This window comes from Neolamprologus multifasciatus, chromosome 5 (assembly GCF_963576455.1).
Source record: "Neolamprologus multifasciatus chromosome 5, fNeoMul1.2, whole genome shotgun sequence".
NCBI classification, from domain to species: Eukaryota; Metazoa; Chordata; class Actinopteri; order Cichliformes; family Cichlidae; genus Neolamprologus; species Neolamprologus multifasciatus.
Window position 1 is genome coordinate 8,095,440 of NC_140443.1, and position 23,368 is coordinate 8,118,807.

Here is a 23,368-nt window from a genome sequence, read left to right on the forward strand (position 1 = left end):
TCATTAATAAAAAAGCTTGTATTACTGTGAGAATGCATCAACCTTATGTGGATGTCATATGTCAAAAGCCACAAATAAAACAGGAAAGCAAAGTAAAAGTAAACTAACTAGAATCTGTCACATAAAACTATTAAGTCCAGTTTGCCAAAAACTACAATCTGGCTTCATTGAAGCAGGTGTGGCTTTTATAACTATCATAGAGTTGGTATTCATCTGTAAGTTCCCACGGGTGCTGGAGCCACAGATACAAATGCTACGTCCATTTTCATAGATACAAGTTTATTGAAAGTCCTTGCAATCACAAAATCCTACACACCAGAATAGGTTCAGTTGCTCTGATTTCTTTCAGTCAGTTTTTTAAACTTTTGGATTCAGTTTTAAAAAAAATCCTTATGTGTTACACATGGTCAGATGAACACAAGTTAAACCACATCATCTGATCTGTCTGCTACCAGTAACTTAACATGCACTTTATTCCACCAACAACATCTAAAAGAGCGTACTTTTTTTTTTTATTGTTCTTGCATTTTCAAGTATTAAGAAAATATTATTATCCAGCTTCTTATTCTCAGTCGTTTATGGATGGCTGATGTTGCTGGTTTTTCTCCAGCTGATGTCAGACGTTACTTCCTCAGGCCCCGCTTGCTCCTGCCACCCTTTGAACTGAGAATAAAATGAAAGTCAGCAGAGAATCATCATATCAGCGAGCACAAAGCCTAGCTTTTTGGTGGTCATCTGTAGTGCTTGTTCAACCTTGTATTCACTCCCACTGGTCGTATATCTGTTTGTGAAAACCTGTATGCAAGGCTGAGTTGCTGCATTCCTTGTGAGCTGACCCTTGAATTGATCTTTAGAAATGTATTTCATTCTACTGATGCAAATAAGTCACTGCGGCTGCATTTGAAATTTAAATGATTTTAGGTAAATTTTCTGTCTTAGGGCTTACCTGTGTCTTTTCTAACATTTGAACTTCGTGTCACTGACTTTTTACATCACATTTCTTTGTCTTGCTAAAATCTTGGGTTGCTTTTTCTGAAGTAACTCGAGTCAATATCCATTTGCACTGTTAAGCAGTAATTGCATTAAGATCAGTTTTGCAGCATTTCACTGAATCTGAATAGAGAGTGTAGCCCTGTGCACTTCAGGATTCTTCTACCTTTATCAGCAGTTAAAACATCAATTGCAGCTAGTGACCTAGTTCCAGTAACAGGCATACACACTTGTGCCATAACTTTGCCTCCACCGTGTTTAATAGACGATGTGATATACTTCAGAACAGAGCTTCTTCTACTTACTTTTCCTCTCCATCACACTGGTAGAAGTTACTCCTGGTTTTATCTGTCTAAAGATTTTTTTCAGAACTGTTCAGACTCTTTTAGATGTTTTCTGGCCAAGCTAGGAACTCATACCTATTGTGTGGCTGCTGTTCAGTCAATCAGTGGTTTGCACCTTAAATCCTTTTTATGCCCATTTATCACTGTCTCTTGAAAGTATATCTTAACAATTATACTACAACCTCTTAGAGAGTTTTCTTGACTGGGTCTGATGCTGAAAAATATTTTTTTCTCTTAACCATGGAAACAATTCTGTCATCATGCTCTTTAGTTGTCTTCTGTGGTCATTGAGACTTTTTAATGTTGGTGAGCTGGCCAGTGCATTCCTTCTTTTTAAGAACCAGATTATTAATGAGGCCATTCCAAAGGGTTTTGCTATCTCTTTGATGCTGTCTCTCAGACTAATAATGGCCTCGCTCACTTGCATGAACATGTCTTTGGAACTAATTTTAAATAAAAAGTGAATAGATACCAAATGCAAATTTTACATTAGGAATAAACTATTTTATATGTTTAAGATGTCAAGGAAAACAAGGGAAGAAGCCTTATCTAGCCATGAAACCGTTTATCAGAAAATTGCTCAATTACTTTTGAGCCTTTAGAAATGGGTGACTGTAGAAAAAGTCGTTTTTGCAATGCAGTGCAATATTTTGTTAAACTTCAATGTACATAGACAAAATTGCAAAATTACCACAAAAAATGGTCAAAATACTTACAAACCCATGTCAAATGTTTGTGCCTGTGGCTTCTACAAACTTGATGTCACACTGGGTGCATTTCAGTAGCTTGCAAGAGTTATGTTTTCATTATCATTTGAATTATTTTCAGAATATGGTGAGTTAAAATACTTTAGTGAAAGGTTTTTAGTGATAAAAAATTAAAATAAATAAATAAACAGTGTGCGTATTTTTGTGCATATTATCTGAATATAGAATTACCATGACTCTACTCATTCGGGTTGGAGAACACACTACAAAAGCAGCCCTCAGATACTGGAGTGACTTTAATAGCTGTATAATGGGATTTGCTAACCAATAACTGCCTACTATGTTTATCTGTTGTTGCTAAACAAGTCCGTGTCCCCTGTACCTTTATAACCTATGAAGGTTTTTATAAATTCAGATTTATTTCAGTCTGATAATGTTTTTCTCTTATTGACTCGGGTGTGTTCCTGGTTTGCATATTCTGAATGAAAACCAGTATTAGAACTTGTTAGTTTTTATTCAGCCCTTCACTATATTTATTGTAAAGCCTACATGGCGTCAGCTGGAAAAATATCCATGGTCTTAGTTTGGGTGTGTATGTGTTCTTCAGACATGCCAGCATACACTTTTCCCAGTCCTGTTTGACTGGATATATTCAGGAAATTTTAGCCCTACTATAGGGGTTGCCAAGACAAACGGTTACTTCTTCTACTGTTTCAAAAGAATGGAGACCATTGTTGTTAGAAAGCAGGGGGGGAAGCTGAAATGAGAGGAGGTGGAAACCTTTTATTGATAAGTTTCATTACTACTTTCACCTCTTACTGTAGTTCTACATTTCTACCCAGCTTTGCAGTCTTTAGTCCATGCTATGTGTTAGAAAGCACTAAATAAAATCCTAATTTTTGTACGTTACCTTTGCTACTCAATGACAACAGAAACCACAAAAGAATAGACTTACATTTTCTGATGATCACTGACACGATTTCTCAGCACTGTGACCTGAGAAAACATTAGTTTAACAGTTCATTGATATCTATACTGTGAAAAACCAACATGTTGACTTCTTGGCATTTGCTTTACTACATAATAATTTTCACGTGTTCTTGAAAACTGTGCAACTAGAAAAACAGCAAAGAAAGTCAACCTACAATATTGTTTTTTTCAAGAGTAACTGGGGAGGTTAAATTCATACCAGTCAGACATAACATTATTAACTCCTGTTTAATGTTGTGTTGTTCCCCTTTTTGCTGGCAAAACAGCCTTGAACCATGGTATCTAATAGACTCTTGAAGGTGTTCTGTGGTATCTGACACCAAGATATTTACAACAGATCCTTTAAGCCCTGTAAGCTGCAAGGCGGAGCCTCCATGGATTGCACTTGTTTATCCAGCAGGACCCAAGGTTTCCAAGCAGGTATCACTGGTGTCTTGCAAACATGATCCATGCGACCAGGCCATATTCTTCCATTGCTCCGTTGTCCAGTTCTGATACTCATGTGCCCATTTTTAGCACTTTCAGTCATCCAAAGGCGCCAGTAGGGGCAATAAGAATTACCATTACCTCTGTTGCCAATTTGAGTTACAGTAGCACATCTGTTGGACCTCAACACAAGGGTCAGCCTTCTCTCCCTATGTGCATCAATGAGAATTGGCCATCCATGCTACTGGTTCACCACTGTTCCTTGTTTGGACCACTTGCAGGGCTAACACAGAGAGACAGACTGTTCAAACTCAGATTCACACCTATGGGCGATTTAGAATCACCAATAACCTAACACCACTACTCTAAGGACCTTGGGAAGAAAAGCATCTGGACTTCTTTAAGTTTCTTGAAGATGATTCACCTCTCATCTGAGAAGCTTCTTCAGTTCTAAGAGCAATTGGTGAAGAATCTCAGATTTTTAAGGCTTATTGTTCCTCTGCCTAATCCACGAGCCAAGCTGTGAAAACAGGTGTGGGTCACAATCACCGAAACCTTGGCTAGATGAGTACTATAGCCCTTCTATTTTGGATCTTTGGCTGAGTTCCACTCATAATATATAAGAAAAAAATTGTGACTCATTGCAATGGGTGTTCCCAGGCACGACACTTTCATGTTTTGTTTTCATCTTGGCCTGTATCCTAGAATTTGTCCACTCAGAGAAACTTTTTTAGGTACAAGTGGCTGCAACAACACGAATCTGTTGACATTTTACCTCATACTTCTGCTTTGTGCATTTTTGCTGAAGCTCAAATTTCTCGGCCTCTAGTTGGCGCAACCAGTCCCAAAGATCCTTAGCCTTTTCTCTGTGGAGAAAATGTTATGACAGTTTACTGTATAGTGATCAGATGATGAATAGAGATGTTTTTTTATGTAAATGAAACATATTTGGAATAAATCAAGAGAAAGTAAAGTGTTTTAGTAACAGTGTCCTTTTACCTGAGTTTGTCCTCTTTCAAATGATCAATATTTAATTCTTTGCGTCGATCATTCAGGATCTTTCTCTTCTTTTCTCTTTCTGTTGGTTTTTTTGTCCCATTCTGTGTTTGCTGGAAAGGAAACAAGCACAAGTGGAAATGCACTTTTATATGGACTTTATAGTAAGATGCTTTAATGGTAAACTAGATTGTTACCCTGTATCCAGTGAAAGTCAGGTTGGACAGAATCATCTTCTTCCTTGCATCGTCATCTGCTCTCTTCTTGGCTTCTTCTTCTTCTTTTCTGGCTTTCTCTTCCTGTTGAAACGATGTAGAGTACCTTTGATTGTTCACACTATTTTGACTGCTGGAAGTGTCTGAATTTGCACAAACTGAATACAATTCATAGGTACAACTGTGGATTCTTAGACAACTTAAACATGTAGGAAATATCTGTTATGTTCTGAAAATGTTACTCTGTAGCAACTACACTTACTGCTAGTTTGTTCTGCCGTTCTCTTTCTCTCTCTGCTCTGATCTTCATCTGCTCTGCTCTCTCAGACCTGCGTTTCTCCTGATATTGAAAAGGAAGGACATTTTTAGTTGAAACGTAACACAATCAAATGGTTGTTGAAACTATAAAAAGAAAAAAATAACATACAATACGCTGTGTGAGGCCAATAAGCTCTTCTTCCTCCTTCTTACGCTTCTCAAAGTGAACTTCAATCAAAGTCTGGAGCTCAGTTAGGTCTTTTTCCATTCGTTTCCTTTGAATGTCCTGAAAACATCAAGCTCATATTTTATTTAAACAACAACGGACTAAAGTTTACAAGTGTTTGGATTATTTGTTCATTTTATTTGGCCCTAAAATTAACTTACATCAAAGTCCACTTTTTCTCCATCTGGGATCTTGGGAGCTGCCAAGCCAGGCACAAAATTTGGCCTAAGGAAAACAAGAATAAAACATGTACCTAAGTATGTATTTTAATAGAAATTGTATTGTGTTTGACTTATACAAATATTTTAAAACTTTTCTTACCTTTGCTTGGGCTTTGCATCATCTGTGTATCCACAATAAAAAGAAATCAAAGCATTTAGTAAATTAAATTAAAGCATTGAGAAATATTAGAACACTTATCCTTTGACACACAGTAGTTCCTGTGTTTTGTAAATAACCCTTCCGTACCTCCTTCATTTTCCTCTGTGGCATCTTCTGAAAGATGAGATGCAATGTCAATACTGATTAAAGAAACAAAGAGCTCACAGCTTAAAGCTTAAAGCTATGGAAGTAGAAATCCTAATAATGAGACGCAACCTACACAAAATCTTCACTCAACAAAACCATTAGTCACTATCACTTTAGACGCTAAGTGGCTGTCAGTGACGATGGCGTTGGAATGACCCTAAGGCTCATAAAGCACTTAGTATATGAGTCCGTTAAGAGGAACATCTCCCAAAGAGATGATAGATATAAAGGGCCATGCAGTCATACAAGCGTTTCTTGTCCACAGGCTGCTTCAGATTATCTTGAAAGACAACTTCATGTCTCTACTAGAGTCTCTGTCCATACAAAGAATGTTTATCTATTGATGCAACATTTTGAGTTAACACTTAAAATGTATAACTTTACTTACACACTTAACTACTTACGCTTATAAAATATACACCTAAAGAAAATAAACATATTTTCTGTGGTTCAGGTGCATTCTCAACTATGAAACTCACTTTAGTGAAAATTGTAAAAAAAATAATAACATTTAATGTTTTTACACATTATTTTCCTTTTACCTGACTTTTGGAATTCCTTATTTTCCATCATAGATGAAAAGTTTGTTATTTAGAGCCCATCTGGATAACCCCTCCAAGCTACATAACAGAAATGTTATAAGCCAGTTTGCAGACTTTTTTCCTTAGATGGAGCCCCTGTCTCAAGTCTAGGCTTGAATCTAAAAGTGACATGACTTTGCAATAATGGTCCCATGGCTTTGTCATACCTTACCTGAAAATGTAAGAAGCAAATCTGATTATTTTAAATCACTTCATTTTTTAAAAGAGTTAAAGTTCTTTTTATGATGCTGTCTTTTGTCTTTTAGTTGTGTTATATTTTTATTTTTGCTTGACAGTATTATGTTAATATTAAAATTAAAATACTAGCTTTTTTTGGATAGTGTTCCAGACAATACTAGTGGCTTTAGTCATAACACTCCTGTATTTAAAAATTCCTTTTAAACCAAAGACAAAAAATATCAATATAGTAGGGAAATTACTTTTTGGCTTTTTCGACCAGCTTTAAACCAGCAGCTTTAAATTCTGCTTTTTTGTTTTGTTTTGTTTTGGGGGATTTTTTCCCCTCCTATCCTCACCGCACGTCTGTAGGGAGAATCATTCCATCAAACATTTGTGGGCACAATTGGAAACTCAGCCTCCTGAAAAGAAGGTAAGTCAAACCAGCATTCGGGAGGTCCTCTAACAGGAATAAAACCGAACGTGTGTATTGTGCTCCTGCTGCTACCTTCCCCAAGGGCTTCTACTGAGAACATAGCCTGACCTACATTACTCACTAAGAGCTACTGTTATCTCCATAGAGGGAGACAGGTGCTGCTTGGTTTCAGCCAATCTTCACATGGGCTTGGTTGGACAGCCCCACAAAGGAGACAGAAATAGAGGTATGATCCTTTGTCTCTGCAATGGTGACCCACTGCACCATTTGACTAGAAAGGACAGATCCACTGGGATGTTTATAAAAGGTGAACTATCTCACATCTCAGACTGAGAGGTCTGACTCAGAGGACAAAGGTCAATCTGGCAGAAAAGCTACAGAATAGCAGCCATCTCTACAGTGGTAACAAGATGCCAAAAATACAGTGGGCTGTGCAGTGAAGCCAGCAGCTTAGCAGATGCACTGTGTTAAGTAATGATGAATGTTTAAATGGAAGAGTGGAAAGCAACAAAGTGGCAGACAAAAGAAAAAAAGCAAAATTTTGCATTGTTGTCATAGATATTGTTTGTATAAACAAACAATAATACATTCATCTCTTTTACAATACAAAGAGCAGAGGTCAGCGAAAAGCTATGAACTTTGGCAAATTAAATATGGGTGAGGCATTTCTACTGTAGCTGGATTTATGTAATGCATGCAGACATGCAGCTGCATGAATCTGCAGCTTGTAAACTAGAGTGCAAACAGAAACAGTCAAAAACTTATCTAGCCCATGCATGGGTTAGGTGAACTGACAAAATGACTCACGTTGTCCTCTGAAAAAAAAAAAAAAACAGACCAAAATTTATTTTGTTTCACTTTTAAATTCCATTTGCGCTGGCATAACTTTGCGAACGTCAATCTTGTCTCTACAGAAAATAATTCAGTACTTACTCGTATTCGGCATCCTCTGTGTCTGACATGTTTAGGATGCAGTTCCTGTAAATGCGAATATACATAGAAGCCAAGTTAATAACTTGGCTTCTACAGACTGAGAGAAACCCAAAATCTAACGAAAAAAAGTATAAAATAGTTACAGATTTTGTTAGATTGTTTAAAAAGACAGAACAGGAGCATGCAGACTTACCCAGCTCGTGCAATGTGGCTCAATGGGGAATTGTATACTGTGTCCTTCACTGTGGGCTATAAGCTTTTAAACCCAGTAGTGGATCACATGGCGGCAAGCTGCCCATGTCTACAATGGGTGGGCACATACCTGCAAACAGATGGCAGATAGCATCTACTAGAATGGGAAAACATGTATTCTCTATGGACTTGCCTTGACTATTTTTACCCTTTAAAACCTCCGCCAAACTGCACAGGATTATTGCTCTCTGAAGGTTTCAGTTTCTCATGAGTTAGGTTACCTATAATATTTCTGTCTGCAAACAAATACATTCTTGCATGGCTCAAGCTCTCCTGATATTTTCTTTCACTTCGTATTAGGATTCTGAAGATGAGTATGACATTTCTACAAGGTTTGCCTGCAGTTTTGTTATACAGTGAAGTAACTGCATTTTTCCCACAGTAGAATACCAAAAATAATACTCACATAAAATTCACACCCTTTTTCAGACTCCAGCCTGTGTTCATTGTCTTTGATCATAAACTCTGCCCTCAGTCCTTACATGCAAAAACATGCTACCAACAACATCATTTATGACCGTGCCAAGTCTTTTGATACTCCCGGTGTTTTCGGTAATGAATTTGACCCCACAATCAGGAGATTAGTCTTGACAGCTGAAGCCAAAACTTTCTTTGCAAAGGTAATTCAATGGGAGTTCCTCCTCCACCCTAACTCTTTTCAGGTTGGCTCGGTTTTCTCACATTTCATTCACGTCTTGTCAAAAGTACAGTCAGTTACATTTTTTGCAAATATTCTATTCATCAATATGTATCATTATTTATTAATAATTTCACATAGTTTACTTGTCAAAAAAAAAGTACTATGAGCTCATATAGGACCACTGAAAAAGAACATTGCTCTTTGCCGGAAATTGTAAAAACTATTCCTTTACAGCACCGAGTGAACCTCTGGACATGTTTCTAATATGAAACTGATGCCCGATGAATTATGGCATTTTATCATAATTTTCTTTTTCTTTCTTTATTGTTTTTTTATGTGAACTATTTACACAGAGTGACATCATAGATCAGATAATTTTATATTTATGTTTTCTTTTTTTGTATTTTTGTGTGCATGCACATTATTGTGTTTGTGTTAATCATTCACAGAGTCAGAATCAGTTTGGTCGAGGAATTTACTGTCAATGTGATTTCCTAACAGGCTCAATGATGCAACCCTGTGTACCCATAAGCACTGTGTAGACCAGGATAAATAACATGCTGTCTTGTTTCAGTCTCATTTGAGATGAACGTTTGTTAAAGATTTGTCCACTAAAAAATAAGCATACAAAAAAAGCTGGTCGCATTTTCAAATTTTGGCTTGTACGTGTAAGTTTTTCCCCATAAAAACACATGTCATATATGTATATTGTTTTAAATATTTATGCCTAAACTTCAGGACAATTTAAAATACAGTAATAAAATTTTTTTTAATGATTTTGATTTTCTTTGATTTAAAAACTATTTTGCCATACACGTAAAGAACGAGGCTAAAGCTCACAAATATGAAGGTGGATGTTGACCTTTTTTTTGTATCATTCATTATTTTATTTTTTTTTAGAATGTTTGCTTTTTACAAAGTAAAAGCATCTATTCCTCTGCTTTTCATGTAATACGTGATGCAAACCACAGGTTACAACACTATCATGTTAATAAAGATATGTTCTGTGGAGAGATCTCTAATATTGTTATAGTACATAGGTTCTCAAGCACCCCCAAATTTCATCAGAGCACCCCTAAAATAGCTATATTAATAGCACTAATAACAGCATATTTTAGAATTATTTTCTGGAATTATCTTCAGTGTTATATTTTCCAAACGTGTATGTTTACATCAGGTTGAAAACAAGTTTTATGTGCAATGTTGTTGATGTCATGATGTTATAGTGCACTCACACAGAGGCGTTGTTGCTTTGTCATTAATAGACTAAGTAAGACTTTCGTTCCTGTGGCAGAAAGAAGATGTTCAAACTGTAAAGTTCAAACTGTTCTGATGTGTTATGTCTGACAATGAAAGGTAAAAGAAACAAAGACCTCCAAGTCATTAACTTGCCCACTCCAGCCCCTACGACCAAATGCAAACAGTAGGGAAGAGGGTTAGCTCAAGCCACCACAACTTCCAAGCTAGCACGGATTATCTGTTCATGCTATTAACTGTGTCTATAACACATATGTGGCACACACGTACTACACATTTACAGTATCTACCAAAGAGAGGCACAATGATGACAATATATGAACTAAAAACACAATCAGAAACATCAGGGTGGCTAAATATACAGTATATGTGTGTTGTACAATGTTGTGAAAGAAATGACACCAACTTCTCCCACAGGGGAATTGTAGAAAAGGGGAAAGGCCAAAGGGGTACCCCGTATTTATAGGGTTGCACCAAAGAAGAAGAAGAAGGATGAGAAATGAGAGAAAACTGGTGGATTAGATTGAAATATGTGATTACTCACTCCGAATCCTTCCTAGACACTACAATCGCTCATCCAGCATTGTAATGTGTATCCAACTGAACTGAGGTTTGGGAATGTGAAAAGGGTTAATTGCATATGCAAACAGCATATTCCATTAATATTAATCACAAGGCACTGCTGTCATTATGATTGAGAGCTGAGCCCCCCTACGTTTGAACCTAGAATCGCCTCTGTATAGTATGTAAAACAGATGTTCATAAGCCATGTTAGGCTTTACTCGTTTTTGAAATCAAACTTGTTTTTCCTCCTTTTAGACGTCATATTACTTTCTAAATATTTGTTTAGCGGAATGGATCAAAAGCTGTCAAGTCACACCTTCTCTTCTTGACTTTATTGCTGAACCCCGCCTTTCTGGCACCTGAGTCGACGACTAAAACCACACAGATAAGCCTTTACCTCGTAATTACACTTATAAAATTCCCTTTAATTCTTCGACACACAGACTCTCAACTCCAGCACGTTTTGTTTTTCTTACTGTACCACCGGCTATCACTGCAACTTTCACTTAATTGATAGCTTTTTCATCTGAACGTTTACTCGATGCATTCATTACCGAACCCACAATTATTCTCGTTGTTTGAAGTGAAGTCACAAGCAAATACTGCCACCGTGTGGTAAAATCAAAATTTGCTGATATGGACCAGAGCACCAGTTTTAATCTTTAGGAATAATCTTTAGGAATTATTTTGAGCATCCTTGGTCATCAGTAACTAATGGGGGGCAATTTAGCGAAATACCAAACTTTCCCCCTTATTAGATCCAATCCAACAGCAGAAACTACCGTATGTTATGTTTCTTTATATGTCGGAAATATAAATAAAGAATAGTGACTGTCACACACTGGTCACCACTCAGTGCACCAGCTCACATGAAAATGATGGTTAAGAGGTTACAGGTGGAAGGTTCCGTGCACAGGTTGGGTCAACAACAACTTCAGCTGTTTTAAGTAGGCCTATTACCTCAGGGTTACAACCCACATGAACCCCACTTTTCTTTTCCTGATGCTTGCAGGGGAAAACAATTTTCTCTGCTTTTCATTTTGGAAACATATTCCTTCTTTCTGAGAGAAGTGAGATTGAAAGGAGACTATATTCTTCTGACTTGTGAAAACTTGCTTGGTGGGCATTTTAGTTAGAAGTTGTCCAAGACTAAACGGAATTTTGCAATACCGTGAAAAAGGTATTTTTAATTGTGAAGGTTCTCAGTCATCCACGTTGTCACATTATTTCACATCGAGTCGATAAACATATTTTCAGAGATGGGTGGTGTGGTCCCAGAACTTACAAGCACACTTGGCTAGTGTCGGCAAATGACAACGTGGTGTCTAGTCTATTGACCTATGCAGGGACATGTGCAAAATTCACTGCTCAATAAACGGCGGTGGTTTTCTTTTTTTCTTCCTTTTTTTGGCTACACGGAGCATGCGCAGACTGCAATGACGCGGTCTATTTAAACTACTGGTCTCGAGCCCAGTGTTTGCTTCAGTTCCAAGTTCGTGTGGCGTTTTCATCGTCCACAAAAAGTCCAGTCATGTTGGACAGATGCGTTTTTAAGATAGTTGTGTTTTTCCATTGCTTCTGTGATTCTTCTCCGTTTCTCATCCTCGAGTGAGCTAAAACTGGAGTTTCCTGTCTGGAGTCGTCATGGCAAACTGGTTCTTCCCGCAGGGTTTATTCTTTGCCTGTTCACTTACCAAACTTACAGTAAGTATGTGCGCTTTGTATGCTACCTAAGCCTGCAAATTTCCAGTTGCTGTACTGTTGAGCACGTTTATCTCTTGGCAGGTAATTTTGTTTCGCGTGTGCAGCTGTACAGAACTGAATCTGTGTGCTTTTGAAGTAAAGTTTCATTTAGGGTATTTTATTACAAAGGGTATGCTTCTGTGTCTTAGTGTGTATGCATAAACACGAAACAGAGAAATCACTGAACACTTCTTCATACAAGATGACTCAGGGACGATGAGTATAGAGATGCTGTGTTTATTTCAGTGTTGAGGAAAGATACTGGGTATTTAAACGACATGAATATGTGAAGTCACCAAGCATCCCTTATGCTTTGTGCTCAGAAATCTTTGGTATGCAAGTGATGGTGATTAGATGAAAGCCAGCTGTTTGTTCGCCAGCTGTTTTACTGATTTTGGCCTTTTGCAGCATCAAACATTTTCTTGCGGCCCTCCATGCCTGACATGGCCTCCACATTCTTCCTCCAGTCACTCACCTCCACTGTCTTCTCCTGCAGCACACACAGAATACATATGAGAGATAGGATTTTTCACAGTTTGCCACTCATACTTGGCAAGAACATCAGCAGAAGATCTGATGTGCACGTATGGAAACATCTTGTGCACAAGGGGAGTAAATGATTATCTGTATTAATTTCTTTTTTTACACAAAGCATCTCCTGTCAGTAGCTGTGTCTGTATATTTTGCTTTCCTTTCTCATGACTTCACCTTTTCTGTGTCCTCCTTTTTGACGGATTTTAGGTTCGCTCGCAGATCCAAAGAGACCTTGTGTTTAGAGCCCAGTAGGGAGCGCAGGATGGCATCAGCAGAGACCCTCACCCTTCTCAGGTTAGGTCTCTTGAACTTCCCTCGCAAGTCCAATACCTTGATGTTCAGGTCTTTGATCTAGAGGTGATAATTTGACATAAACCCCTTACCTTTTATCTAAAGCCAAAATAAGATATTATAAAGTGACATACAGATATAAATGTATCTATTTGATGTTGATACATTTATTTTATTTTAGTTTTGCTACAGTTTTGTGTTTTTTACCTCTCTGGTGTTATGGAAGACCTTGGCTTCAATATCATAGCGCTCCTCGTCCACCACATCTATTCTGGCATGCAGCTCCTCACATAATATCTGCAAAGTTAGATCATTTCCCCGTAATGTCCTGAGATGAATAACTGAGTTCTTGACAGTGTAATTTCTGTAACCACACGTAGCTTTAGTCTGTGGGTGGCAACAAAATGAATGTTAAATGGTACCCGTAGCGCTGCTAAGGAGAGGCCACCGGTCTGTATTGGAGGAGCTTTTTCCTCCAGATACTTTGCCTTTTGCTCGTCTTTTTCTACAATCTCCTGCTCCAGTTCCTCCTTGGCCTTGGCTACCATCAAGCTCTGAAACACGAGACACCGAGTAAATTTAATTATTTAATCGATCCTTCTGAGTGAGATATTGTTGTGTGCCAAATGCTGCAGATTACTCACCTTCAGCATGAGCTTGCGAGAGGCTGAGATTTTAGATTTCCTCTGCAAAAAGCACAGTTTCTTTAATCATATTGTGACATTTTATTAGTCTACAGTAATGCTGATTGAAGTGGCTGTTTTTGAAGCATTAGTAAGTGTAAATATATTTAGTTCAGTCTTACCTCTGGCCTGTTGGTTGAAACAGAAGGCCAACATTAGTGCTTTATTATTGATGACAGGAAATTCAATTCATTGTAATTCTTGACTGCTCCTGTCATGTTTAAATTATATTTCTACTGATTAAATTCTATTTACTGTTTGTAAATGATCCTCTCAATCGGCAATTAAAATAATAATAGAAGCTCAATATACTTACGCTTTTTCAGGCATCTTGACTATTCAATTCCCCCTGGAAGACAAAAATAAAACCTTTTGTTTTTGAAGTGCTTGACAGTGGGAAACACTTAAAGACACAATGGGCGAGTCAATGGTATAGTGTTAAAAGACTTAAAGTATACATTAGCGATATCCCAAGGCCTGTTATACCAGATTCTTGACGACAAGCGAGGTCGGTTATTCATGAAATTCATAACGGATGACAAAACTTTATTTTATCTAGCAATATTTTTTTTTTTATTAAATTTATCAGGCATTGTTACTTTGTGCTCATTGAACCTCCTGGATAAAATCATCTAGTTGCCTCTTAGTGCTGATAACACTGAAAGGGAAGTGATGGCAGACATGGAAAAGCATGCCAGGCCCTCGACATGGCAGCCACTCCTGATAGCATTTATTTCCCACTTTCACCCTCACTGCTTTGTAGGATCAAGACACAAATATAGACTGGCTCTATAAATCTTAGAACATCCCAGACTTAAACTGCATAACTGATGTTCACACATATGACACATATGATATTCTTTTTTTTTTTTTCTCTCCATCAATGGTGTAACATATTGTGTTACAGTACTTTGTTGTTTTAATTTATAGCCATGCAGATATTTAGCTTATAGCCACATTAGACAAAACAAGCAGACACCCTTCATAATTTATTGTCTTGAAGTAAGCAGTTTGGCCTTTACTGCTCAAGAGAGTGAACTGAATCTCGTTACAGATTTATATTGAGCTACTGAACAGTGTTAGCAGATCAACAAATCAACAACTGGGAGTGCTTTGTTGTAATGCTTTAAAAAGAGCAATACATTTCCTGCTATTCAGGTTATTTACTGTTTGACATATTTGTTACTTTTATGGTTTATGAAAAACAATTTTAAATTCTTGCACAAGAAAAGAACTATCATGGTTTGCTTTTCTTCCTGTAGGTAATTGAACTTTAAATCTTTGAATGTCAGGCTACTGATCAAACTAAACCAAAAAAAGGAGTTGTCACCTTCGGTTCAGGTAACCTGTAATACATGTCTTTTTTTTTATTATTATTACTTTTTGCTATTTACTGAAATACACACTATTTACTGATCTTTTCTTAAATACCAGCAGATTATATATTTGTAATAAAATTATAAATTGAAAATTAATATATTACAAAGTGAAAAAGAACAGGGAAAACTACACTGGTTAGTATTCGGTGTAGCAGCAAGACTATGCCATTACCTTTCTTTGCTGATGTTGTGGATGCAGACAAAGATGAAGTGATGGAGAGAAGAACAGTGAAACATTTATCTCCAGCTCCCTTTTGGCCCTTCTCTCTATCACAATAAGACTTAAATAGAAAAACACACACACACCATAAGAGGGGGTGGTCTCAAGATAATCGCGCCTGTGCTGCTTGTGTTGTGTTGACAGATCACCGCTCTTCTATTCTTCATAATAATGTGTGAACTTTAGTGTGTGGCAAAGTGGCATAAACAACATCATTCTGATGTGTCACCTCAGCAGTTTGGAATAAATTTTTCATCTTTAGTCTATTTTTACAAAAGTAAATTATTTAAAATTCTAGGCAGGATCAGTTATTGTTTTCTTCTGACATTTGGTCAGTTTTGTGTATACCTCCTCATCACCTCAGTTAAATCAACTATAAAGCAGTCCACCGTCTGTCTTGTTAGTACAGATGATTTTCTGAGGTTTTCTGTGGCTATTGAAAGAGATACTGGAGACTTGCCATGTCCCCTTTGAGAATGAAGGGCCCCATTGGTCTGATTAGGATAATGGCTGCAGACAACATTAAGCCCTTGGTTTTAAGACAGGAATGCAGTTTCCAGTATTCATTTGGCCACGGACTCACAACTAAACATAGACAAATTGCAACACCGTGTGATGCTGCCACTCCTTGATACTGGGTCTCAGTTTGCAATTGTGTGCATGCTTTGTATTTGGGGGTTTGTGTGCTCCAAGCAAAATAAAAACACAGATGAATATGGCTGTCTTTGTGAACACACATTTGTGTGCTCAGTTCACACTCACAAGGACAGTAAGTCCTTAAAGTAATCCATGAAATTATTTGTGCCTGGGCGATGTTTGTGTTAGTGACATACTCTCCACTTAGTACAACAAACATGAAAGTCCAGTTTGAAAGTCAGTCATGTACATAATAGCCTAACAAAGTCCTGATTTGATACAGCAGCTTTGATCTAGCGTTCACACAGACAGCCAGATATAACCATCCACAGAGCCTAAAACATGTGGCTGTATATTTGCTAAAGCCTAGATCTGCTGGATAACGGGCACCACCTGTTGGTCGCATGTGACCAGAAGTGGGGCACTATATCATTTCCATATATGCTGTCAATATCAGGAACTGCAGCAGCCAGAAAGGATAGAGGGTGGTTGCCATGAGTTTGCAGTCTATAGTCAGTCTTCTGCTGACAGAGGTCAATCAAATAGCTACGCACCTGTCCAGTGGACATCCTGACTGCTGGAACACAAACAGTTATTTGACAAAGTAACTCTGTCGAAGCTCTGTCAAGTATGGGACACCAACAGTCATCTTTAATCAGAAGACTCTGAAATTGATGGTTGTATTTGTTTGATGTGTTGCTTTTATAAAGGGGCAGATCAAAAGGCAAGACTGGGACTTGGGACAGCCCAGGCCTGTCACCCAGTGATGACTGAAAGCTGGGAAAACATTTAGTTTTTCAAAACTATAGCATGAGTACAATGTGTTTGTACTCTTTCAGTTATAATTCAAGCTGTCTTATTATTATTTATTTATTATTTTTGAAGCAAGGATGTGAAATGGACTATGCAGGAAATAATCTTTTGCTCTCACTAAGTCAGGACTCAATCCCTGCATCTGATTTGAGTTGCCCTCCTAGCTCACGGCAGCTGATTCTAATTCCACAGCATGTATGGCAGATCGGCAGTCCTCTGAGTGTAGCACTGTTTCCAGGAAGCAGGAAGGATAAATACAGATGAAAAGGGATTATGTGGTGTACATCGCACTAGTCTCTGGGTGTTTTCTGGGGTTTTTTTGTTAGTTCTTTTTCTAAGACAAAACTTTAAAATGTCAACCGAATGATTCAGGTTTTATTACTGTGTATGTGGATAAACTGCAGTGCTTTAAAAGTACCAGTACTTGTTCTGTAAAGTCTGATATGACATAGAACTGAGTGCCCTGTCACTGAGTGGTCACATGACAGCATATTCCCTTCTTTGCTCTTGGATTTTTAATGTGATATGGTAGTGTACAAGTACACCAACATTACTTCAATATATGGAGAAATTTAAAGACAGACCTATTGATAATTGAATAAGGCATCTTATTGTGATGGAGTGCTACTCTGTTGCTTTCTACAGAAACTGGCTTAAGGGGATCTGTGGGGTTTTCCTATTTAACATAAACTGCTGCACCATTAAAATCACAGACGAGGGATGTGTGATTAATAATGCTGTTTAAAAATGCAACAGTCGATTCAAAAAGCTTGAGTACTGACTCTTATCTGTATTTTACCACCCACATAAACATTGTTCCAAAATGGCAGAAATCCCTACGGCAATGGCACTCCCAAACAACACATAACAAAACACTGGTTTTAAGAAACAGGACTGCAACTGCCACCAGACTTGCCACAAGAAAGAATGAAGGCGAGAATACGTTCAGTCCATAGCAGACACCACAGGAAACCCTCAGCTGCAACTGGATCACCTACACAATATTAGCCATAATATTCTGGTGACTAGTGTATATTTATGTAAGCATATCAAAAAAATGTGATTTTTTTTTTTTTTTTATTTTTTTTTTTTTCCACATAGTCATTATGAAAAGTAAATTCATGAATTGCTATAAAAGAGTTACACTTTTCCCTGTAACACTTTGATGTTTGCGTGACTTTCTGCTGTAGTTTTGTTGCCGATGTGACTCACACATATTATAGATGGTGCCAAAATAAACAGCTCCTCTACACATACCACCACCACAGCTGCATAGCGCTTTGACCAGTGTGCCAACTCCTCGGTGCAGCCAGAGATGGGGCTGAATACTATGGCTCTGTTGTTCACCACAACAACTGGCATGTTGTTAAGTTAGATGATCATTTAGAAAGAATATCAAGCACACTTGAGATCACATAAACATGCATGCTGATTTAATCAGATCTGAGTAGCAGATAAAAAAACAACGATGAAAAACTTGCACTACGACAAGTAAGGAAAACTTTCAAACTTACTGTTTGCTTTTGCCATTACATTTATTTTGTGTTAGAGCAAAAAATGCATTTCTTAAGATATTATTTATAACATTCAGCAGTAAGAAAAGCTTCAGCACCAATGTAACTGAGGCATGATTTAAGACTGTTTTCTCACAGTTGTCAGTGTATAAGTGTATTTCTTCTTTTGTTCTTGTTGTCTATTGTTTTTAGATGTTATTTAAATTTAGCACTCGATAAGCCAAGTTGCTTTTGTGTACATGTTCTAGTGCTGTTTAAGCCAAATTGTTAACTACTCAGTGAGTGCACACTTTGTGTTTCTAGTAAAGTAGAATTAGATGTCAGTGTAACATTTGTAGATGTGTTTGCTACACTTGTGTCAATGTAGCAAATGTAATCAGTTAAATAGAATGCAATGATTTGCAAATCTCAAACTCACATTTTATTCACAACAGAATATAAAAAAACATAGCAAATGTGTAAATTGAGAAAATGTAAGATTTTAAAATAAAATATGGTCATTTTGAATTTGACAGCAAAAACATGTCACAGCCTTGTCCCAAGCAAGTTGTGACAGGTGTGTACCAACTCGTCTTCCTTTAACGGTCCATAAAAGTCTGGAAATTGTTTCTGTAAACTCTGTATTTGTCTTCCAGCATCGATGGTCTTTCCAGATGTGCAAGAAGCCAATTTCACTGCTAATGATGTGCTCCCATACTATCAGAGATGCAGGGTTTAAATGGAGCACTAATAACAAGTCAGATGGTCCATTCTTTAGTCCACAGGATGCAGTGCGCATATTTCCCAAAAATAATTTTAAACTTTTAATCATTTGAACAAATAAATAACTAATTTGATTTTTAAAGGAATTTTGGCACAAGTTAAGATGGATTTTATTAGTCCCAGAATTGGGAAATTCTAATTGTGACAGTGGCGCTTCTAGATTGTATTCACATCTGGCACTTCTTTGGATAATAGAGGTTTAACCTGCATTTGTGGATGACACAGTGAACTGTGTTGAGAGACGATGGTTTCTAGAGGTGTTCCTGAGCACATGCAGGTGATATCCATGACCGTTATGTTTTTAATGTTGTCCCGCTGAGTTTACTGATGATCACATGATTCCAGTACTGATTTTCATTTATTTAAATCTTTTGATGATGGTATATTACTTTCTGGTAAAATTTCAGAATACTGATCATCAATTTGTGGAGTGTTTTCCAGATTGTTGAATCTCTGTTCCTACTGCTTTGTGTTTTTTAGCATTACGTTTGCACTTCTTTTGCTGTCGTCATCCCAAATTATTTGAAAGATGCTGCTGCTGCCAGCAAATTCAAAATGACCTAAAATGTTAATGAAAAAGTAAAATACCTCATTTTAAGCATGTAATGCCTTTTCTGTGTTCCATTGTGAATAAAATATAGATTTATGAGATTTGCAAATCACTTCTGTCCATCTTTATTTATAACACATACACATCCCAACTTTTTTGGACTTGGGGTTGGACTTGGACACTGGAGTCTAATGCAACATCAAGTAAGGAGCGGACTCTGCTTGGTGATTATTTTCAAAGAGCTGCTGATGTGTGCTTCTTTCATTTTTCATTGCCTGTAGCTAAAGTGAAAGGGCAGAGTGAAATAAGCTACATGTTGACTGAGAGATCCCAGAAGCTGTGATATCAGAGCCCACCAGATGTCAGTCCCAGGTGAGCTAAGGCTTCAGGCTTCACTGGGAATGAGCAAGAGCGCCTGCACCCTGACCAAAGCCAAAACCCTTTGGACCAAAGTTCTTTGCATAGCAACCTGTAAAGGAAATTAAAATGAATGAGAAACCCTGTGCATAATTTGCATATAGAATATAGAACTAATGCTGGAATTATGAGCTTGATAAGGATGTCAACATTTAAGCATATACAATATTAACTATATACCGGGAAATTATAATTTTATTGCTGTTTGTCAAGGGTTTACTACGAATGCATGAACTTAGAACTGAGAAAGACCTATAGTGGACCATTTTGCAATGCATAAACGTGTTAGTGCTTTCTGATGGAAGACAGAAGGAATGTGTGGAAAACGTATTCTTAATTGTCTAGTGAAATGTTCCTGTGATTAATGAATATCACACAAAGCGTTGGATTGGCCTCATTGATCATTGAATATTGGATTGGCCGTACAGTCATAAAGTCAATGAGGCCTGTCATTAGAATTGGTGTTAATTTAAAAAAAAAATGCATAAATTTAATGAAATCTTGGTCAATGTGTCAGCTGCTGCCATTTGAGCATCTGTCTCAAGTAATTTGGCAGTGGACATGCAGTTCAACTCACACATTACACATTACCAGAGATGATATAGTGATTTTTCAATGGTATTTTGTCTTTTAACCAAGTTACTCAGTTGAGTGACTTTGAACAGAGAGATGGGAAGTGTTTAATATTCTTTATTATTTTGTCAGTTATAAACTGACATGTCTGTTTATGGTCTTTATTTGGTAATTAAAATATGGTAATATAATATAAATGTACTACACACTTATTACACAAGGCAAAAATGGCATTTTCTATATTTAATCAGTGTGAACCCAGGGATATTTCTGTCTTTTATATAATACTTGTATACACAAACCTTTACAGTAGATCTCCCCATCTCTATCAGCAAGGGTTGTGGACTCCAGTCCTTTTCCACATTTGGCACAGCGAAAACAGCTCTTATGCCATGACTGAAGAGACGTGAAAGAAATGTTTTAAATTGTCATCTACTTTTATTTTGAAACAAGACTGCACATTGAGACTGCAGCTTTTCTCTTTCTTACATTGCCTCCCCCAACAACCTTCTCTGCTGCATACACTGTTTTCCCACAGCGTGGACACACGTCTGAGCCTCCTGCTTTCTGGGCAAACTTGGAGGAGTTGGGGTTATTTGTAGGGCGATGAGGAGCTTGTCTGCCATTAGAAAAAAAAAAAAAAAAAAAAACTTTTCATATGGAATTAAGAAAAAGAAATTCAATGTATTTCTTTCCTGTCATTTAAGCTTTAAATACAGAACCTAAAGAGGTTTGGTGTGTTTTATTATATCATGTGGTAAATAAAACATAAATAAAATATTAGTCTTTGTTTTGATTATAGAGTTCTTTGTTATATATCTGAATGTTTCAACAGTTAAAGAAAGGAGGAAGTGATGTTTTTCTCACACTTCAGGCTTAATTCCAAGACCCTCTCCTGTATCCATACTCAGCGTGCCAGCTCCACCTCCGTAGCCATAGCCTTTTGGCCCATATTTCTTGCCATAGCAGGATTTGCAGTAGATCTCATCCACATGAACAGCCACAGTTGTGCTGTCCAAGTTTTTCTTACACACCACTTAAAATGGAGATAAAGGGAGAAAAACAAATATACACATAGTTTTCTTTCGTTAGTTCTCAAGCATCTACAGCACGAGCTTATCTTTCAAAAAGCAGCCACCCACCACAAGCCACCATTTTTTAAAAACAGATGTTTAGCTGTAGCATACCCACAAAGTCTGTGTGACAGAAGGGAATGGTGTACACCACAGTGGCTGTCTCAGATAAATACTGCTCAGTGTTTGAGACTGAGTGTGTGTACCTTCCTTCGCCATAAAAGGAAGCCCAAGTATTTGTCACATGTTTGCAGTGGATCCAAATAAGGACTGAGATGTCTTAGTGAAAGGCTGTGGATGCTCACTTTACTCCTGTGATGCCAAATACTCTGCATTCCTGCCAGACACTTCTTATGATTTAAAGAAGTTGTTGATCAAATGATTCGGATTACCTTAAATTCTCAATACTTACTGCACAGAAAACAGGATTTATGCCAGCTCTTTCCCTCACACTGCACTTCCTCAGCAAAGTAGACAGCTTTCTGGCAGCAGCCACACTTATTTCCTCCCCCTAAAGGCATTCTGCAAACACACAGGAGAGCTGCTTATGTATATTTATCATCCACTGTATATATAATGTTCAGATCATTCTTGGTCAACAGACAGAGGCCTTCTGCAGCACTTGAGGCTAGATACAACAATTCCTATAAAAGGAGAAGCACCCGTTTTCTTTGATATATTGCTCTTTCTTCCGTTTACCAGTTTAAGCCTGCTGGGTTGAGTGGATAACAGAAGGGCTGTTCAGTCCTTATTGTAAAATGCAAAGTATCTTGCATTTTTTAGATAGCACTAAACCAGCTTACTCAGATAAAATGACGTCAAGCTCTGTATAAACACCACATCAATATCGCTCTGGGTTTCAAAAATTCAAAGCGTTTTAATGGCAAACACACTATGTGACATTTCAGATATGCCTGGCTCGTGCTGTCATACACAGAGAAATCAAATAATCTACTTTCAATTTGTTTTGTAGTCACAACAACATTGTTAACAACTTTTGATGATCCAACATTGTTTTTTTTTTTTGTTTTTTTTATGTATAGTTAATTATTTCTAATCACACATAAAACTGTCTCAAAAAATGAACGTTTGTTTGAAGGTATTTTTAGCTATTAAACAGCAGTTATTTCTTATTGGATGCCAGTGCTACTGATGCTGAGGAAAAGCCTCTTGACTATTTCTAAATTGTATGTCTACAGTGCTTCTTTTATGTTAATATATTTACTTCCCAATTTAAAAAAAAAAACAAAAAAACAAAAAGAACCCCCAAAAACATTTCAATGTCAAGTAAAACTTCCATCGTGCATTTCTTGCTTGCACAAAGTAAAGACAAATTTGTGCTGCAGCGTGAAATTGTATGATTAAGTGCTGAGATATAAAAAATTATTCAAATTTATCTTACCCGTAACAAGTCAAAGCGACGTTCCTCTCGGTGGGTGTCTGATGAAACTGTGAGACAGCTGAGCTGAGAAGAGACACTTGTTAGCAGAGAAACAGAGGGAGGCCCATGTTGAAGTGAGGGAGGAGCTGTGACAAAAAGACACAGAGGGGGAGAGATGCAGGGAGGAAGAGGAGGAGGAAGATAATGAGTAGTTATCGAGAGATGGGAGGGTGGGAGAGAGAAGGAGTGAAGATTCACTGTCGTGGCATGTGTTTTATA

The 23,368-nt window shown here is 37.4% G+C and overlaps 4 protein-coding genes and 1 long non-coding RNA gene across 8 annotated transcripts in view; 1 reads left to right on the top strand and 4 right to left on the bottom strand.

The window, feature by feature from the left end:
* Positions 1–262: 262 nt before the first annotated feature.
* On the bottom strand, positions 263–5,647 carry tnnt2b (troponin T type 2b (cardiac)). Its single transcript, XM_085161375.1, has 10 exons — positions 5,621–5,647; positions 5,474–5,495; positions 5,314–5,377; positions 5,096–5,212; positions 4,931–5,008; positions 4,651–4,752; positions 4,457–4,566; positions 4,233–4,323; positions 2,997–3,037; positions 263–663 (listed from the first exon to the last, which is right to left on the bottom strand). The coding sequence occupies exons 4-10, from the start codon at positions 5,192–5,194 to the stop codon at positions 624–626; spliced, it is 561 nt and encodes a 186-aa protein (XP_085017501.1). The 5' UTR covers positions 5,195–5,212; positions 5,314–5,377; positions 5,474–5,495; positions 5,621–5,647; the 3' UTR covers positions 263–623.
* A 7-nt stretch (positions 5,648–5,654) lies between these two features.
* On the bottom strand, positions 5,655–8,827 carry LOC146517996 (uncharacterized). Its single transcript, XR_014874312.1, has 3 exons — positions 8,001–8,827; positions 7,808–7,852; positions 5,655–7,689 (listed from the first exon to the last, which is right to left on the bottom strand). It is a non-coding gene; the product is annotated as an uncharacterized LOC146517996 (long non-coding RNA).
* Positions 8,828–9,949: 1,122 nt separating this feature from the next.
* LOC146517997 (neuron navigator 1-like) overlaps positions 9,950–23,368 on the top strand; it is an 86,928-nt gene continuing 73,509 nt past the window's right edge. For 2 of the 4 annotated variants that reach the window (XM_085161355.1, XM_085161361.1), the window contains exons 1-2: positions 9,951–12,224; positions 13,005–13,091. The gene's annotated coding sequence lies outside the window, so the exon portion shown is untranslated. Of the gene's footprint in view, positions 12,225–13,004; positions 13,092–23,368 lie in introns of all 4 variants that reach the window. The other 2 variants (XM_085161360.1, XM_085161357.1) reach the window with 2 other exon arrangements.
* Positions 12,485–13,853, bottom strand: LOC146517998 (troponin I, slow skeletal muscle-like). Its single transcript, XM_085161380.1, has 5 exons — positions 13,733–13,853; positions 13,511–13,642; positions 13,296–13,385; positions 12,972–13,148; positions 12,485–12,753 (listed from the first exon to the last, which is right to left on the bottom strand). The coding sequence occupies exons 1-5, from the start codon at positions 13,739–13,741 to the stop codon at positions 12,649–12,651; spliced, it is 513 nt and encodes a 170-aa protein (XP_085017506.1). The 5' UTR covers positions 13,742–13,853; the 3' UTR covers positions 12,485–12,648.
* Positions 18,512–23,243, bottom strand: csrp1b (cysteine and glycine-rich protein 1b). The gene is made up of 6 exons (XM_085161376.1): positions 23,111–23,243; positions 22,121–22,230; positions 21,503–21,671; positions 21,125–21,254; positions 20,938–21,031; positions 18,512–20,114 (listed from the first exon to the last, which is right to left on the bottom strand). The coding sequence occupies exons 2-6, from the start codon at positions 22,227–22,229 to the stop codon at positions 20,038–20,040; spliced, it is 579 nt and encodes a 192-aa protein (XP_085017502.1). The 5' UTR covers position 22,230; positions 23,111–23,243; the 3' UTR covers positions 18,512–20,037.